This window comes from Henckelia pumila, chromosome 4 (genome assembly GCF_033568475.1).
Source record: "Henckelia pumila isolate YLH828 chromosome 4, ASM3356847v2, whole genome shotgun sequence".
Classification (NCBI taxonomy): Eukaryota; Viridiplantae; Streptophyta; class Magnoliopsida; order Lamiales; family Gesneriaceae; genus Henckelia; species Henckelia pumila.
Genome location: NC_133123.1, coordinates 75,419,944 through 75,438,720, shown reverse-complemented (window position 1 = coordinate 75,438,720; position 18,777 = coordinate 75,419,944). Strand labels below are relative to the sequence as shown.

At 37.4% G+C, this 18,777-nt stretch overlaps 1 protein-coding gene across 1 annotated transcript; it reads right to left on the bottom strand.

Annotated features, from left to right (window-relative positions):
* Positions 1-80: 80 nt before the first annotated feature.
* LOC140863345 (abscisic acid 8'-hydroxylase CYP707A2-like) lies at positions 81-3,185 on the bottom strand. The gene is made up of 7 exons (XM_073266710.1): positions 2,893-3,185; positions 2,326-2,644; positions 1,811-2,197; positions 1,499-1,673; positions 1,210-1,316; positions 985-1,103; positions 81-637 (listed from the first exon to the last, which is right to left on the bottom strand). The coding sequence occupies exons 1-7, from the start codon at positions 3,090-3,092 to the stop codon at positions 544-546; spliced, it is 1,401 nt and encodes a 466-aa protein (XP_073122811.1). The 5' UTR covers positions 3,093-3,185; the 3' UTR covers positions 81-543.
* Between the last annotated feature and the right edge of the window lie 15,592 nt (positions 3,186-18,777).

The window sequence follows — 18,777 nt, the reverse complement described above, 5'->3', positions numbered from 1 at the left end:
GCTCGTGTTAATGATATTAACAATGGTAAGAAAAATATTAGAATAATTCTGATAGTTCAAATGAGATTTGGGAGTTGATGGGAACATAATTTTTAAGATTTTCATTATTTGCCTTGCGGACTTTTTACATGGGTATGACTACTCAACACTGAAGGGAAATTAAAAGAATATTGCTAACTATGTAATTCATAGATCTACGCCTATCCTCTAGTCTCTCGTCCTTGATCTGAAAAGAATATCGCTTAAACCTTCTTCACATTGTTCAAACTCGTCGTCGCTATCTATGGGAAACCTTTGCATAATTGGTTTTTGTGTGCTGTTTTCCATCAGAAGTCTTCTTCTAGTTGGTACATTCCACCTTCTGGAGACTGAGGTTTACTGTGTGCACTTGATGATGCTCGATCATATACAATTAATGTGCACCCCGTGTACATTCACATGGACTCCAATAGTATAGAATGTTAACTTTCTGGTTCTGTGTTTTGGCGAAATGATAGTTTTTGTATGCTTGGGTAAATGGTAATGGGCTTCTGTTATCAATCTCTATATTTTGAGCGAGAGTTTGATTGGCAATCCATTCTGGGGAAGGGCAAAGGGTCCATACTGGATTCCATTTTGTGGGCCAATCATAGACCACCTGCAAGAATCAAGATCGAAAGATTGAAGCAAATTCAATGATTTAGAAGATATTTATGCGACATGCTATTTTTAGGAAACGAAATTCCACCACATATTAAAAGGAGAAATTCTTGTCTATACTCCCAGTCTTGATATGGCTGAATTTCAGCCACATATAGAACTGGTGCGTACAAGATATTTCCAATAAGATACTGATTTAGGAAATTTGAGGTTTGCAAACATGCACGGCTCTTGATGTGGCTGTATTTAGGTTACAAAAAATTAGGGCAGGTTTGAAGATTCTGTTTGGAAATTGATTTTTGATTAGATGTTGGATTTTTATGAAATTGATTTTAAAGCTCTTACCTGTACTTGGTAGTAAGATGGTGTACAAGGACCAAAATCTCTAGCTTGGCCAACTCATTTCCAGGACATGAGTGGGTCCCATTGCCAAATGGCATGAAACTATTGGGTTTTGGAGGTGCCTGTCCAGTTGAAAGTATGCGCCATTAGATCATGGAAGATGAGAATATCTACGATTCAATAACACTCGCATTTTAGAAAAATCAATGATACTTTGTGCATATTTACCTCGAATCTTGAAGGATCAAACTTCTCTGGGTCAGAGAAATTTTCTGGGCTGTGATGTATGTTCCTAAAAAGTGGCAACACTTTCCATCCTTTTGGAATGATGTATCCTACAAAAAATTCGAAGAAGAAAATGGTTAGAACATGCATTAAAAAATATTAAAGATATTAAACAACCATTCATCAAATTGGCAGGCCAAACTAGGGGTATTGGATCTGTTATTATCAAAACACGCTGAGATTTAAGTTGCATTCTCATCATGTTTTAGACAAATATTTCATTTCAACTCACCATTAAACTCGACATCTTCAACAGCTTCTCTGAATGTAAAAGATAAAATAGAGGCCACTCTAAGTGTTTCTTGGATGACCCTTGTTGTGATTGGCATTTTCTTGGTGTCTGCCCAGTTCAAAACCTTCTCTTCGCTACACTCTTCTTTGTACTTCTTTATGGCTTCTTGCTCTTCCTGTAAGGTCAAGAAACATGCAAAGAAAAGAATGCGACAAGTTAGTTCTAACATTTTGGTTAGAATATACAGTTTGCATCTTATGATGAAACCATCATTAAACAAACTGGTTTACTTTTCCTGATATGGAATCTTACCGTGACAGCTTGGAGAACACTTGGATTTTCAGCGAGGTACTTGATAATCCATGTTAAAACACTAGCAGTTGTGTCACGGGCAGCGAAGATTACACCAATGATATTGTCTGCAATTTGTTCATCGGTTAGTCCTTCTGTCTCCCCCATGAACGATCCAAGTAAATCCGTGTGATCATGTTTCATTTGTCTCCTAAGGGACAGAATTTTAGCCAAAATCTGTGCCAATTCCTTCCTAGCTTTCATTGCCTTGTGAAAAAGTGTTCCAGGAACATTGATTGGCATCGAATTGTATCCCTTTTCAAGAATGTAATAACACCTCTTTAGATCTTCTCTGTACAGTACTTCATCCTTTCCAAAGATTGACAGTAATGCGACATTGAATGTGTACTGCAGCAATCAATATGAAAGTTATCAGTGTCAAGATTTCAAGTTCTTTAGTAGTATAACAGGGGAATTTATTCCCCTTCTTTTGTCCTTGTTTTTTAGTCAGTGATTATTTAGGAAGTGTGACATACTGTTTTCATCTCTTGATAAGTTGTTATCATTTTTCCTTCCCACGACTTGAGGGAACCAATGGCTAATGATTCGATATCTGATACGATATTCTTGATTGCCTCAGGCATGAATGCACGGAGGACGAGTTTTCTAAGCTTGTTGTGGTACTCTCCCTGATGGAAGAATATGGCCTGTTTCCCCAACATTCTCTCCTTGCTAGCTGGAAACGTGGGCTTAAAGAGGTGAGCTTTAGACACTAATACAACTTTCGCTGCCTCTGGACTTGAAATCATCACACAAGGACATCCCAAGACGTGAGTCTTGAATATTGAACCATACCTGTAAAAAATCAAATCAAGAAGCCATTTCAGAAAACATTGAACTAAAAAAAAAGTGTGATCTACTAATATCTTTGGTGGTAGAATAACGGGGTCTTGAATTCAAGGTTTCTAAAAGCACGATGGACCCAGGAATTTCAGTGAGGGGATTAGACCGAGGGAGGAAGTTGAATTCCTAACAAAATAACTTGCAAAAGTTCAATTTTTCAACTTGATATCTCTTACTAGAAGCAAGGAAATTGAACTTACTTCTTGACTTTTGAGGCAAAGAAAACATTTGGGTTTTGTGAGTATAATTGGAAGGTTTCACCAATATAAGGCCAACCCATTGTTCCTGGTGGAAGTGGCAATTGAACATGTCCAATGTTCAGCAATTTGAGGGTGTAATTTAGGACATAGAGGAAGAAAACCAAGACCAGAATCAAGAAACACAAGGAAAAGGATTCCATATGATTAATTGTGTTGTACTGTAGTGAGAAATTGAACTTTTCCTTGGTTTCAAGTTGAGGCAAATGAAATAAAGATGGTATTCTGTGAAGAAATGAAGTGAATATAAGGAGTATTTATAGGCAGCCCGAATCCCATACCATATGGAACCTCCCACCAGCTCATGAATTGGTAAGAATAGAGAGATACACATGAAGGGATGAGAGAGAAAAATGGACACGTGTCATCTTAATTTGGCCAAGAGAAAGGGTATGTGGGAGAGTTATTGGTTGACAATGAATGCTTCATGAGTCATGAAAGAGAGGTGGGAGGAAACCACCCCTTTTTAAGGATATCACAAAATTGTAGGAAAAGTCGTAGCTTCCGTACAATACCATAAACTTTGGGTTACTAGTACTTTCCTCCTCTCCCTTTTTTGAAGTATTAGTACTTTCCTCCTGTTAAATGAAATATTGAAATGATCTGTTTTTGTTTATTAATCTTATCAAATAAATACATATATATATATATATATATGAAAATTTCGATGCTGTAGCCTTGCAGATTAATTGGACAATTTTTTTTTTCCATGTGGAGTCGAGCATAGAGCTCACGTGTTTAAACCAACAAGGGTTGTTGGATTTTCAGTTAGGTGCATTTTTGCCGCATTGAACCAACCCATATATACATGTGTAGCAAGTTTTACTGATAAATAGGAATGCAGTGATAATTCGTAGAACTGTAGAAGATTATGAGCCATTCATGGATTTAGCTAGGGGATGTAAAAATTTTAAAAAGCCGATAAATCGAGTTGACTCGAAAAATATTTGATTAAATTCGGGTCATGCTTGAACATGTTTGAACTTTTCAAGCTAAAATCATGACTGAATTATTTTGTTTGATAGTTCATGAGTTTAATAGTTTATCAATATAATATAATTATATATTAAATAAATGTATTTTGAACATTTCAAGTATTTATTTTCAAACAATAATTTCAATAGCTCATGAACATATTCGAATATTTTGAGACGAATGTTATGAGGGTGTATTCCGAATTCTGAAAACTTGAATGTCAACAGCAACAACAGGAGCGAAAATGATGAACAAAGTCGAGGCGAGAGAAACTCTCTATCCGCAAGACGAAATTGCCCGTTAACAGTGCTTAAACGTTGGCGGCAATCGTCTCTAAGATACAACGACTATTCAATCGAGATATAGCAGCACAACAAATATCTCGATCTTCGTCGAACTAAAATATGTATCAACTTTTTCTTTTGTGAGAGAGAGAGAGAAGAATTTGCAGAGAAATTTGATATTCAATCGTTTGATGTTATCAGATGTTTTTGGATAATCTCTCTGTGTTATAACAGTCATATATATATATATACTATGACTTCAAAATACACGATTTATGGTGTAAGGATGCAACCCATGACAGAAAAAGCCCAGAAAAAGACACAGCTTTTCGGACTGTAGAAGGCGCGCTTGGTCGGTTATTTTTGACCGATCGAGCGCCCCACTTTTGACAGACTTTCTGTCTCGCTCAAATAAGAGTGCGCTCGGTCGGTAAAATTTGGCGGACCGAGCGCCCAACTTTTCTGAAGCCCACTGTCTCGCAAGGTGAGGACTGCGCTCGGTCGGTCATTTTTGACCGCTCGGGCGCACTAATTTTTTTTCTTTTATCAATTAAATTTTATTCAAAAAGAATAATTGATCATAAGACCTCGCCTCGCCACGCCCCGCCGAGCCGGCCGCGCGTGCTTGTGTGTTTGTTGCATCGATTAGCGTCTTGCCCCTTTACAAAACATCCGGTGCCCTAAGGGCCCAATCCTATAATCCAAAGTTGGATTATATAAGGTGAACAACAAATTGGAGTTGTTCCAATGTGAGACAACCAATTTCCCATTTTCCTCCAATTTATTTCACCAAATTCAAATTATTTGTAACACTTAGGACAAACTTTTCAAGCCATTTGGGACAAGCTTTTCAAACCCATTATTTCCACAATTCATTCAATAACAAGCCCATTATTTCCACAATTCATTCAATAACAATTTCCAACAATCCCCCACATGATCACGTATATTAGCATTCTCATTAAAAAGTCATTTTGAGTTATTTTTACATCAGGATAGGTAGCTTGTTGCTTTGAACCTACCGTAGTAAAATACTATCGGATTTACTAGTTGCATAGTGACGCGATGTCTTGAACTAGTCAACCGTTTATGTAAACCAAGACAATAGTACTTATATAACAATACTCTAACATATTTTGTTCTCACGTTGTGTCCATTTCGGCCCTGGACCATATCTTATATTCATAAGTGTTGCAATCAAAGCGGCCAATACTTTGCACTTATATAGGTGATCTCCTATCAAGAGTATCCCGCGTTACTCCACCTCATAGGTATAACAATCACTAAAAGAAAATTTAACCTCACCACATTTTGCAGGTCTATTGTACTTGGATATTTCAGGAATGAGTGAGTAATTATTCCAAGTACTCAAACTAATATTTATAACTTAGTTGTCCCATTGAACCAAGGTTTTGGGATCTCCAATTCTCAAGGTTGGGTTACCGCTATAAATATTTTAATTTGTGGATTTTAAACTCATTCCTTCAAGTAGTTTGTACATTTGATCTCTATTTATACTTTTTGTAAGCGGATCTGCAAGGTTTTCCTTTGACTTCACATAGTCAACCGAAATAACCCCATTCAAGATCAATTGTCTTATGGTATTGTGTCTCCGACGAATATGTCGAGATTTATCATTGTGCATACTACTTTGTGCTCTTTCTATTGCTGACTGACTGTCACAATGAATCATAATGGAAGACACCAGTTTATTCCAACATGGAATATCTTCTAGAAAGTTTCGAAGTCACTCGGCTTCTTCTCCAGCTTTATCTAGAGCAATGAACTCGGACTCCATAGTCGACCGAGCTATACAAGTTTGTTTAGAGGATCTTCATGACACCGCTCCTCTACCGATAGTGAACACATATCCACTCGTAGACTTGGAGTCTTTCGTGTCAGAAATTTAATTTGCATCACAATATCCTTCTAGGACTGCAGGATATTTTGTATACACTATTCCATAACTAGAAGCGTATTTCAAATATCCAAGCACTCTCATTAGTGTTTTCCAATGATCCTCACTTGGATTACTTGTGAACCGACTAAGTTTGTTTGCAGTATATGCAAGATCAGAACGGGTACAGTTAGTTAAGTACATTAAACTTCCTATCACCCTTGCATATTCCATTTGTGAAACAGGTTCTCCTTTATTTTTGGCTAAATGTGTACCCAACTCCATAGGTGTTGTAAGGCCCGGGATTATTTAATTTTAATCCAAAAATAATTAATTTGGAAATATTTAGAGTTTAGAATTAAATTCTAATATTCTTAAATTGAAAAGGATTGAAATTGAATTAAATCGCTTTTCCGGGGACTGAATTGCAAATAGCCAAAAGTTCAGGGACTAAACTGCAAATAAGCTTATATTTATCTAAAATATCATTCCTTATTCAGTACATTCACGTGTATCTTTAGAAAAAATAAAGGAAAGGCAGAGAAGAACAGAGGAACCGTTCCAAACCCTTCCAACCTCCATTTTCGTCCGTAAAAGCTACGATAACTTGCGTTCCGGTTATCAGAAATTCGAAAGAAATATATATCTGCGATCACCGCTCCGAGACCTTCATTTTGGTACAAGTTTCATTCATCTTTCTCAGACTTTATTTTTATGTTGAAGATGGAATTTTATGATTTTATCATATATGCGTATATCAGCTGTACCGATCGTGTATTCGCAGACGGTTCGGAAAAAAGATTGTCGTTCGGATTTTATATGAATTTGGGAAGAATAATTCGAACACTACCATGTTTGATTGATACTGATTTTTATGGTAATGAGATGATATGTTAGAGATTATAAGTTATCTGGATTGTTGGATTGATTTGGATATTGTTTGGATTGCCGGTTTTAGCCGTTATGCCGTCGATTTGCAAAATGTCAAGACTTTGATATTGTTGATTGAACGAAGCATGGTTTGAATGGCATCTGATCTTGTTAGTTATTCGATATGTAATTTATCAGCTTTCTATCGAAGTTGCCGAACTCGAGATCTCCGAGTCAAACCGAGAAGGATTTGAAGCAAGGTTTGCTAGCATTTGCACTTGAGATTGAGTTGAGAAGTGGAGCAACCTTTTGATATGAATTTTCATTGATGTACTTGCAGATTTGAAGTACTTTCAGACGTGACATAGAAAGGTATAAATGACAGCAAATCCAGATGGGATAGAACGCTTGAAATAACTTTCATTTCAAGTATTCTCATGTCAATCACATACTTGTTTCTTTATATTTCTTATGTGATTATTTGTTTGTATTGCTTTGTTTGATTATATGCTTAGTTGTTCAAGATGTGTTTTATAGCTTTTAATGCATACAGCTTATGTTGCATTCATCTTGAACTCCAGCCTTAATAGCACAGAGGGCAGCCATCGCCTAGAGTGCAGATGACGTTTGGAGAGCTGTAGTGAGTGGCATGGAATGTAGATTTATTTCTAGAGTCAGCTTGACTCATGACACAGAATATGGATTTATGTTCAGAGCCAGAAGACTCACTATAGTTGTACCAAAGTCAGAGAACTAAAATACTTGATGCCGCCTCGAATGGGAGTATCGGTGGTTTGATAGTTATTTTATTCCTCGAGATCCCAAAGAACTAAGTTTTATTGATATCAGCTTGATAGCCTTCCTTTGCCATTTGCATTGCATTCACGTTTATTATCTCGCGTTTAAAGTTGTTTATACTGGGATTTTATTCTCACCGGAGTTATCCGGCTATTGCTTTGTTTTGTATGTGTGCATGGCAATAGATGGGGCAGGAGCTAGTCAGAAAAGACAAGGATAGCTCGAGATAGAGGCATAGCAAGTGAGGACACGGGCTTAAGTAGCACGACTTGTACTTTATGTTGTTGAACCATGCTAGAAGTGATACAAGAACTTTGTATATTATGGCTTGAATACATGCTAGTTTATGTTTATTATGTTTAGAAGCTTGTAAGACGTTATAAGATAGCATGTATTTGATTTTGTAGCATGTATAAAAGATTATGACTTGTTTATCCATTCTTTGGCAGCAGATTTTTGACAGCATATTCCCCGATCGAGCGAGACCCTGCCTTTTAAAAAAAAAAATTTTTTTTTAGCTCTTGTTTCTTTAATTCTTGTAAGTACTTGTTTAATTGTTAATTACAATAAATTGCCCTAAGATAAGATTAGCAACCCGGGTCCCCACAATAGGTGGTATCAGAGCATAAGTTTTTAGATTTAGATAGAAGTTGATGAGCGGGGTAGTTTGAGTCTGTCTGATTGTTTAATATTGCATGAGAGTACATGTTATATCTGATTATGTGCATTATCTGCTAGCATGCTTTATATATAGCAATAATTATGTGATTGCATGATTATGTGCTTTTATTGCTATTGCATGCTATGTATATGCAATTGTATTCCAGAATATCCTTGGTCAGAACCTGAATTCTCATGAGAATGCATGAGAATGCTTATCAGAGAAGGATGGAATAAATTTCTGCATATTATATTGTTTATGCACTAATCTGTTTGACAATCAGATATGCCTCCCCGTAAAGCACCGGTCATTAGACAGCCATTAGTGGTTCCTCCAGCTGAACTAGTACAAGTACCACCGCCAATTGTTGAAACTCAGAATGCACAGGGTAGTACATCTACTGACCCGTTGGATCCTACTGCTACTCCAATGGAGACTTTGTTAAAGCGATTTCAGTCATTCAAACCGCCAAAACTGAAAGGAACAGAAAACTCAGTTGATTGTGAAAATTGGCTTGAAGATATAGAACAACTATTTGAATCACTTGACTATACAGATGATCGTCGTATCCGACTGGTAATACATCAACTTCATGAAGTTGCCAAAAGTTGGTGGATTACTACCAAACGGGCATTGGAACAACGAGGTACGATTATCACCTGGACTGTATTTAAAACTGAGTTCTATCAACGTTTCTTTTCAGTCTCCTACAGGAAGGATAAGGGTGCTGAATTTGCCAATCTAAGGCAAGGTAATTTGAATATCGAGGAATATGTGGCCAAATTTTCAAGTCTTTTGAAGTTTGCACCACATATAGCAGCTACTGATGAAGCAATGGCGGATCAGTTTATCAATGGCCTTAATCCAGATGTGTTTACCTTGGTGAACAGTGGACGACCAAATACTTTTGCTGATGCCTTGAACAAAGCTAAGGGAGCCGAAGCAGGTATTTTGCGACAAAGAGGAATACCGTTCATTCCACAGCCATTTCCCCAGCCTGTATCAACTTTCATTTCACAGAATCCGCCACAGTTTCAGCAAACATCTCCCAGATTTGAGGGAGGAAGCAGTGGCAGAAAGGATTCTAGATTCAGGCCAAATGGAAAGCAATTTAAGAAGCCAGGTAGTAGTTCTTCAAGTTCTAGTGGACAGAGACAGTTTGGGGCAGGTCAGAGAACTGGTGAATCAGGAGCATTCTATTTTAAGTGTGGTGGAAAACATTCAAGTGATCAGTGCAAGGGTGTGACAGGTAATTGCAATATTTGTCGTCAACCTGGTCATTATGCCAAGGTATGTCCTCAAAGAGCTATAGGTGAAAGTTCTTCTCGACCAATACCTCAGGCCGAAAGGCAATCAGTGCATTCATTTCAGCCTCAGCAACCTCAGCAACAGACCAGAGGAGGAGGAAGCCAGACTGTGACTCAACCTCCTAGACAACAGGCTCGAGTTTTTGCACTTACTGAGGAACAGGCACAGGCGGCACCTGACGATGTCATAGCAGGTAACTGCTTTATTTATGGTTATCCTGCCTATGTTTTGATAGATACAGGTGCATCTCATACATTCATCTCTGAAAAATTTGTTATGATGCATTCTTTATCTTCTGAGCCATTGCCTACTGTTGTTTCTATTTCATCACCGTTGGGTGAAGGTATTATATCTGTTCGAATGATTCGAAATTGTGCGTTGCAATATGACAGGAATGTGATTAATATAGATTGTATAGTACTTGGATTATCAGATTTCGATTGTATTGTTGGTATCGACATGTTAACCAAGTACAGAGCAACTGTAGATTGTTTTCAGAAAGTGGTTCGATTTAGACCAGAAATGGCATCTGAATGGAAATTCTACGGTAAAGGTTCTCGAGCCAAGATTCCTTTGATATCTGTGTTATCTATGACCCGTTTATTGCAGAGAGGGGCGAAAGGATTTCTGATTTATGCAGTCGATGTATTGAAATCCAGTCCAGCAGTAACAGATATTCCAGTTGTGCATGAATTTGCTGATGTATTTTCTGATGAAATTCCTGGTTTACCTCCAGTACGAGATATAGATTTCAGTATTGATCTAATGCCAGGTACGCAACCAATATCCAAGGCTCCTTACAGAATGGCACCTATTGAATTGAAGGAGTTGAAGGATCAATTGGAAGATTTGTTAGCCAAGGGGTACATTAGACCGAGTGTTTCACCTTGGGGTGCTCCGGTACTGTTTGTACGAAAGAAAGATGGTTCCATGCGCTTATGCATTGATTATCGTCAATTGAACAAGGTAACCATCAAGAATAAATATCCACTGCCTAGAATAGATGATTTGTTTGATCAGCTACAGGGTTCAGCTATCTATTCGAAGATTGATTTGCGATCTGGATATCATCAACTGAGAGTACGAGATGAAGATATTCCTAAAACTGCTTTTAGAACAAGGTATGGACATTATGAATTTATCGTCATGCCTTTTGGTTTAACCAATGCTCCTGCAGTATTTATGGGATTGATGAATCGGGTATTTCAGAAATATTTGGATGACTTTGTCATTATTTTTATTGATGATATCTTGATCTATTCCAAGAATGTACATGAGCATGCTGAACATCTCCGACTCATTTTACAGACTTTGAGAAATGAGAAATTATATGCTAAGTTATCGAAATGTGAATTTTGGTTGCAGAAAGTTGTGTTTCTTGGGCATATTATTTCAGGTGATGGGATTTCAGTGGATTCAAGCAAGGTCGAGGCTGTATTGAATTGGCCTAGACCTACATCAGTACCAAAAATACGGAGTTTTATGGGCTTGGCAGGTTATTATAGACGTTTTATCAGAGATTTTTCCAGCATTGCGAAGCCTATTACGCAACTGACTCAGAAGAATAAGCCGTATGTCTGGACTGAAGCCTGTGAAACTAGTTTCTTGGAGTTGAAGAAAAGGCTTACAAGTGCACCTGTCTTGACGATTCCATCAGGTACAGGTGATTTTGTTGTATATTGTGATGCTTCTCACAAGGGTCTGGGTTGTGTTCTTATGCAGAGAGGTCATGTTATCGCTTATGCTTCGAGACAGTTAAAGCCACACGAGACTCGATATCCTATCCATGATCTGGAGCTTGCCGCTATTGTCTTTGCATTGAAGATATGGCGACATTATCTTTATGGTGAAAAGTTTGAAATCTTTTCAGATCACAAAAGTTTGAAATATCTGTTTTCGCAATCAGAATTGAATATGAGACAGCGTAGATGACTTGATTTATTGAAAGATTTCGATTGCGAGATTAAATATTATCCAGGAAAATCTAATGCAGCTGCGGACGCCTTAAGTAGAAAGGTATGTTCTTTATCCTTGTCTACGATCGGTGTATCTCAAATGGTGGAAGATTGTTGTCTTTCTGGATTAATATTTGCAACAGATATGCAACCTATCTGTGTTTGTGCTATACGAGCTGAGCCAGAACTTTTGATACGAATCAAAGAAGCACAGAAAGAGGATCAGAATATTTAGAATTCGATTGCTATGGTCAGATTTGGACATCAATCTGAATATCAGGTCAGTGCTGATAATGTGTTATATGTGAATAACAGACTTGTTGTTCCAGATGTTTCAGCTTTGAAACAACAAATCTTGAAAGAGGCTCACAGTAGTCGATTCAGTATTCATCCTGGTGGCAGAAAAATGTATAATGATTTGAAAATGCAGTATTGGTGGAAACAAATGAAGTCAGATGTGACTGAATTTGTAGCCAGATGTTTGAATTGCCAACAGGTAAAAGCAGAAAGAAAGAAACCAGGTGGTCTATTGCAGAGTCTATCAGTTCCAGAATGGAAATGGGATCACATTTCCATGGATTTCGTTACACAGCTACCACGTTCATCCAGAGGGTGCGATGCCATTTGGGTGATTATTGATCATTTGACGAAATCAGCATGTTTTATTCCGTACAGAATGACGTACAGACATGATCAGATGACAGAAATCTACGTCAGAGAAGTGGTAAGATTACATGGTGTGCCTAAATCTATTGTTTCAGATCGAGACCCTAGATTTACATCACACTTTTGGCATAGCTTGCAACAAGCTCTTGATACTCAATTGCATCTGAGTACAGCTTATCATCCTCAAACAGACGGACAGTCAGAGCGGACTATCCAGACACTTGAGGATATGTTGAGAGCTGTAGTACTAGATTTTGGTACTAGTTGGCAAGATTCATTACCACTTGCAGAATTCTCTTATAATAACAGCTATCAGACGAGCATTGAGATGGCTCCTTTTGAAGCATTGTACGGAAAGAAATGCAGATCACCGTTGTACTGGGATGATATCTCAGATGTTCCTGATGTTGGGCCTGATATGATCCGAGAAATGACAGAGAAAGTAAAGCTTATTTAGAAAAGAATGAAAACAGCTCAGGATAGACAAGCAAAGTATGCAAATATCAGACGACGACCTCTATCTTTTGATCAAGGAGACAGAGTTTTCTTGAAGATTTCTCCGTTTAGAGGTACGGTCAGATTTGGAAAGAGAGGAAAGTTATCTCCACGTTTTATTGGTCCATATGAGATTATCGAGAAGATAAGCGATCTTGCTTATCGACTTGCTCTTCCTCCATCTTTGTCTGGTATTCATGATGTATTCCATGTCTCTATGCTGCGGAAGTATCAGCCTGATCCTTCCCATATTCTTCAGCCTGATGAATCTGAACTTGACGAGACTCTTAGTTATTTTGAGCAGCCTATTCAGATTCTTGATCGCAAAGACAAACAGCTCAGAAACAAAATAATTCAGCTAGTCAAAGTTCAGTGGAGTCGACATGGCATCGAAGAAGCGACTTGGGAGACTGAGTCAGACATGAGACAGAGATTTCCAGAGTTGTTTCATTGATGTGAGTTCTTATTTTGTTTTATGCTATTTCATTATCTTATGTGTATACAGATTGTCTATACAGCTTGCTTGTGATTTCGAGGACGAACTCATGTCTTAGTGGGGGAGAAATGTAAGGCACGGGATTATTTAATTTTAATCCAAGAATAATTAATTTGGGAATATTTAGAGTTTAGAATTAAATTCTAATATTCTTAAATTGAAAAGGATTGAAATTGAATTAAATCGCTTTTCCGGGGACTGAATTGCAAATAGCCAAAAGTTCAGGGACTAAACTGCAAATAAGCTTATATTTATCTAAAATATCATTCCTTATTCAGTACATTCACGTGTATCTTTAGAAAAAAGAAAGGAAAGGCAGAGAAGAACAGAGGAACCGTTCCAAACCCTTCCAACCTCCATTTTCGTCCGTAAAAGCTACGATAACTTGCGTTCCGGTTATCAGAAATTCGAAAGAAATATATATCTGCGATCACCGCTCCGAGACCTTCATTTTGGTACAAGTTTCATTCATCTTTCTCAGACTTTATTTTTATGTTGAAGATGGAATTTTATGATTTTATCATATATGCGTATATCAGCTGTACCGATCGTGTATTCGCAGACGGTTCGGAAAAAAGATTGTCGTTCGGATTTTATATGAATTTGGGAAGAATAATTCGAACACTACCATGTTTGATTGATACTGATTTTTATGGTAATGAGATGATATGTTAGAGATTATAAGTTATCTGGATTGTTGGATTGATTTGGATATTGTTTGGATTGCCGGTTTTAGTCGTTATGTCGTCGATTTGCAAAATGTCAAGACTTTGATATTGTTGATTGAACGAAGCATGGTTTGAATGGCATCTGATCTTGTTAGTTATTCGATATGTAATTTATCAGCTTTCTATCGAAGTTGCCGAACTCGAGATCTCCGAGTCAAACCGAGAAGGATTTGAAGCAAGGTTTGCTAGCATTTGCACTTGAGATTGAGTTGAGAAGTGGAGCAACCTTTTGATATGAATTTTCATTGATGTACTTGCAGATTTGAAGTACTTTCAGACGTGACATAGAAAGGTATAAATGACAGCAAATCCAGATGGGATAGAACGCTTGAAATAACTTTCATTTCAAGTATTCCCATGTCAATCACATACTTGTTTCTTTATATTTCTTATATGATTATTTGTTTGTATTGCTTTGTTTGCTTATATGCTTAGTTGTTCAAGATGTGTTTTATAGCTTTTAATGCATACAGCTTATGTTGCATTCATCTTGAACTCCAGCCTTAATAGCACAGAGGGCAGCCATCGCCTAGAGTGCAGATGACGTTTGGAGAGCTGTAGTGAGTGGCATGGAATGTAGATTTATTTCTAGAGTCAGCTTGACTCATGGCACAGAATATGGATTTATGTTCAGAGCCAGAAGACTCACTATAGTTGTACCAAAGTCAGAGGACTAAAATACTTGATGCCGCCTCGAATGGGAGTATCGGTGGTTTGATAGTTATTTTATTCCTCGGGATCCCAAAGAACTAAGTTTTATTGATATCAGCTTGATAGCCTTCCTTTGCCATTTGCATTGCATTCACGTTTATTATCTCGCGTTTAAAGTTGTTTATACTGGGATTTTATTCTCACCGGAGTTATCCGGCTATTGCTTTGTTTTGTATGTGTGCATGGCAATAGATGGGGCAGGAGCTAGTCAGAAAAGACAAGGATAGCTCGAGATAGAGGCATAGCAAGTGAGGACACGGGCTTAAGTAGCACGACTTGTACTTTATGTTGTTGAACCATGCTAGAAGTGATACAAGAACTTTGTATATTATGGCTTGAATACATGCTAGTTTATGTTTATTATGTTTAGAAGCTTGTAAGACGTTATAAGATAGCATGTATTTGATTTTGTAGCATGTATAAAAGATTATGACTTGTTTATCCATTCTTTGGCAGCAGATTTTTGACAGCATATTCCCCGATCGAGCGAGACCCTGCCTTTTAAAAAAAAAAATTTTTTTTTAGCTCTTGTTTCTTTAATTCTTGTAAGTACTTGTTTAATTGTTAATTACAATAAATTGCCCTAAGATAAGATTAGCAACCCGGGTCCCCACAGGTGTTCTAGCCGGAGGACGATTTGTGGCATTAAATCGTTCAAGAACCTTTTCTACATAATGAGTTTGGGATAACATAATTCCAGCAAGAAGTCTAGAAACTTTAATTCCTAGAATTATATCACACAATCACAAATCCTTCATATCAAAATGTTGTCTCAACATCTTCTTGGTTTTCACAATCAATTCATGGTTGCTTCCCATGATTAACATGTCATCTACATAAAGGCAAACAATTACATATGCATTTGTAGTACCTTTAATATAGACACATTTGTCAAATTCATTTATTGTGAAACCATTTGACAACATAGCAGTGTCAAACTTTTGATGACACTGTTTAGGTGCTTGTTTAAGTCCATACAATTACTTGACAAGTTTACACACATTTTGTTCTTTTTCGGGTACAAAAAACCCTTCTGGTTGTTTTATATATATTTCTTCTTCCAACTCTTCATTCAAAAACGCTGTTTTAACATCCATTTGGTGTATCTCAAGATCATGCAACGTTGCAATAGCTATGAGAACACGAATGGATGTTATTCTAGAAACCGAAGAGTAGGTATCGTAGAAATCATATCCCTCCTTTTGTCTAAAACCTTGAACCACTAGTCGAGCTTTATATTTATCTATAGATCCATCTTCTTTGTATTTCCTTTTAAGAATCCACTTGGATCCCAAAGGTTTACATCCCGGAGGGAGATCAACCAACTCCCATGTATGATTATGCAAGATGAAATCTATTTCATTTTGTATGACTTCTTTTCAAAAAGGAGCCTCATGATTTGATAAAGCCTCTTGAAGAGTTCTTGGTTCATTATCTAACATGTATGTTAGAAAATCAGGACCAAACGACTTTTCAACTCGTGCACTCTTGCTGCGTCTTGGTTCTTCTTTGGTTTGTAGAGTTTCAATTGTATTTTCATAAGTTCGCTTGTTCGAACTTATTTTTTTTCTTTCTTTACAAGGAAATATATTTTCAAAGAATACAACATTCCTTGATTCCATGATTGTGCCTTCATTTACATCAGGAATTGTTGACTTATGCACTAAGAATCGATATGCACTACTATTGTATGCATAACCAATAAATATGCAGTCAACCGTTTTAGGCCCAATTTTTATTTATTTTGGCTTAGGTACTTCTACTTTAGCCAAACACCCCCACACTTTGAGGTATTGGTAAGAAGGTTTACGACATTTCCACTGTTCATACGGTGTTTCATCTTTCCCTTTGATTGGAATTTTGTTTAGAATGTGAGTTGCTGAAAGAATCGCTTCACCCCACATATTTTTAGGTAAGCCAGAATTTATTAACAACACGTTCATAATTTCTTTTAATGTTCGATTCTTGCGTTTTTCAACGCCATTAGATTGAGGTGAGTAAGAGGCTGTCGTTTGATGAATGATGCCCGAAGTTGACCAAAATTCTTCAAAAGGAGCCACATACTCTCCACCTCGATCACTTCGAATCATTTTAATCTTTGAACTTCGTTGATTTTCAATCTCAGTCTTATATTTCTTGAAAGCTTCAATTGCTTGATCTTTGTTTTTCAATAAATATACATAACAAAATCTGGTGCAATCATCAATGAATGTTATAAAGTACTTATTTTCACCTCGTGTTTGTACCATTTTTAAATCACATATATCAGTATGTATTAATTCAAGTGGCGTAGTACTTTTCGTGACATTATGAAATGGAGCTTTAACCATTTTTGCTTCAATACAAATCTCACACTTGTTTTGTGGATTTCTTTTAAACGTATATATTACATTTAAATTTGCAAGTCATTGCAACGTATTGAAGTTAACATGTCCTAATCGTTCATGCCATAATTCATAGCTTTCAAGCAAGTGAGCAGAACCAACAACTTTATTCTTCGCTTCAGGGCGGATAACATTCATTACATTCAATTTAAAAAGACCACTATCTTGGTACCCTTTACCAACAAATACATCGGATTTTGTCAACACAAACTTATCAGACTCAAACATCATTCTAAACCCTGCTTTGCTCAAAAGAGAGCCCGAAACTAAATTCTTACGAATGTCAGGCACATGTAGCACATTTTTGAGCATCATCTCCTTGTCCGACGTCATCTTCAGCTCTACATTGCCAACTCCAACGACATTCGAAGTTGCAGAGTTTCTCATGAACAATGTTCTATCACCAACGGTGGCATATGTGGAATACATATCTTTATCGGCACAAATGTGGCTCGTAGAGCCGGTATCGATCCACCATCCTCTTGGATCATCCACCATGTTGGTCTCACAAATAACAGCACTAATATCAATATCAAAAATTTCTAAAGGTACATACCTTTCTTGAACCATGTTCACTTGCCTTGGTTTCTGATTTTTATTGTTTTGCTTTGGAAGTCGGCAGTCCATTGCCATATGATTTGGTTTGCCACAGTTGTAGCAACTTCCTTGAAATTTCTTTGCTTTCCCCTTTTGCTTTTCATCATGGGGGTGCTTCCTCTTTTGACTCGTACTAGACTCCGCCAGATTTGTTTTGGCCTCAGTTTCCATCTTTTTATGTGACTTGGCCTCGGTATTTCTGTTGTCCTCCTCGATGCGAAGTCTCACGATCAGATCTTCAAGTTTCAACTCCTTACGTTTGTGCTTAAGGTAGTTTTTGAAGTCCTTCCACATCGGAGGCAACTTCTCAATGATAGACGCGACTTGGAATTGTTTATTGATTTCCATCCCTTCGTCCAATAAGTCATGCAAGATGATTTGTATCTCTTGCACTTGACTAATCACAGTTTTTGAGTCTACCATCTTGAAGTCCAGAAATTTGCCAACCACAAACTTCTTTATACCGGTGTCTTCAGTTTTGTATTTCTTTTTCAAGGAATCCCAGAGTTCCTTGGCCGTCTTGACTGAGGAGTAGACACTATAAAGAGTGTCATCAAAGCCATTCAGAATATAGTTTCTGCACAGAAATCGCTGTGGTTCCATGCATCAACTGCGGTCCTCCTTTGGGTGTCAGAATCGCCATCAATGACGACAGGGGGATCCTCCTCGAGAAATCTGGACAGATTCAATGTTGTCAGATAGAACAACATTTTTTGCTACCAATGTTTGAAGTCGGCACCAGAAAACTTTGGCGGCTTTTCTCCATGTGCAGGGGCGGAAGCGAGCGGAGTGAATGAAACGGTAGACATTTTTAGAATCCGAGAAATACAAAATTTCGTCTTGCGATTGTTATGAGGGTGTATTCCGAATTCTGAAAACTTGAATGTCAACAGCAACAACATCAGCGAAAATGATGAACAAAGTCGAGGCGAGAGAAACTCTCTATCCGCAAAACGAAATTGCCTGTTAACAGTGCTTAAACGTTGGCAGCAATCGTCTTTAA

Bases quoted from the DNA above. Each gene is read 5' to 3' on its own strand.
- LOC140863345 (XM_073266710.1), bottom strand. From the start codon at position 3,092: ATGGAATCCTTTTCCTTGTGTTTCTTGATTCTGGTCTTGGTTTTCTTC. The intron at 1,674-1,810 runs GTAAGATTCCAT...TTGACCTTACAG, and splicing joins GTGTTCTCCAAGCTGTCACG to GAAGAGCAAGAAGCCATAAA. The intron at 1,104-1,209 runs GTAAATATGCAC...TCAACTGGACAG, and splicing joins TTGATCCTTCAAGATTCGAG to GCACCTCCAAAACCCAATAG.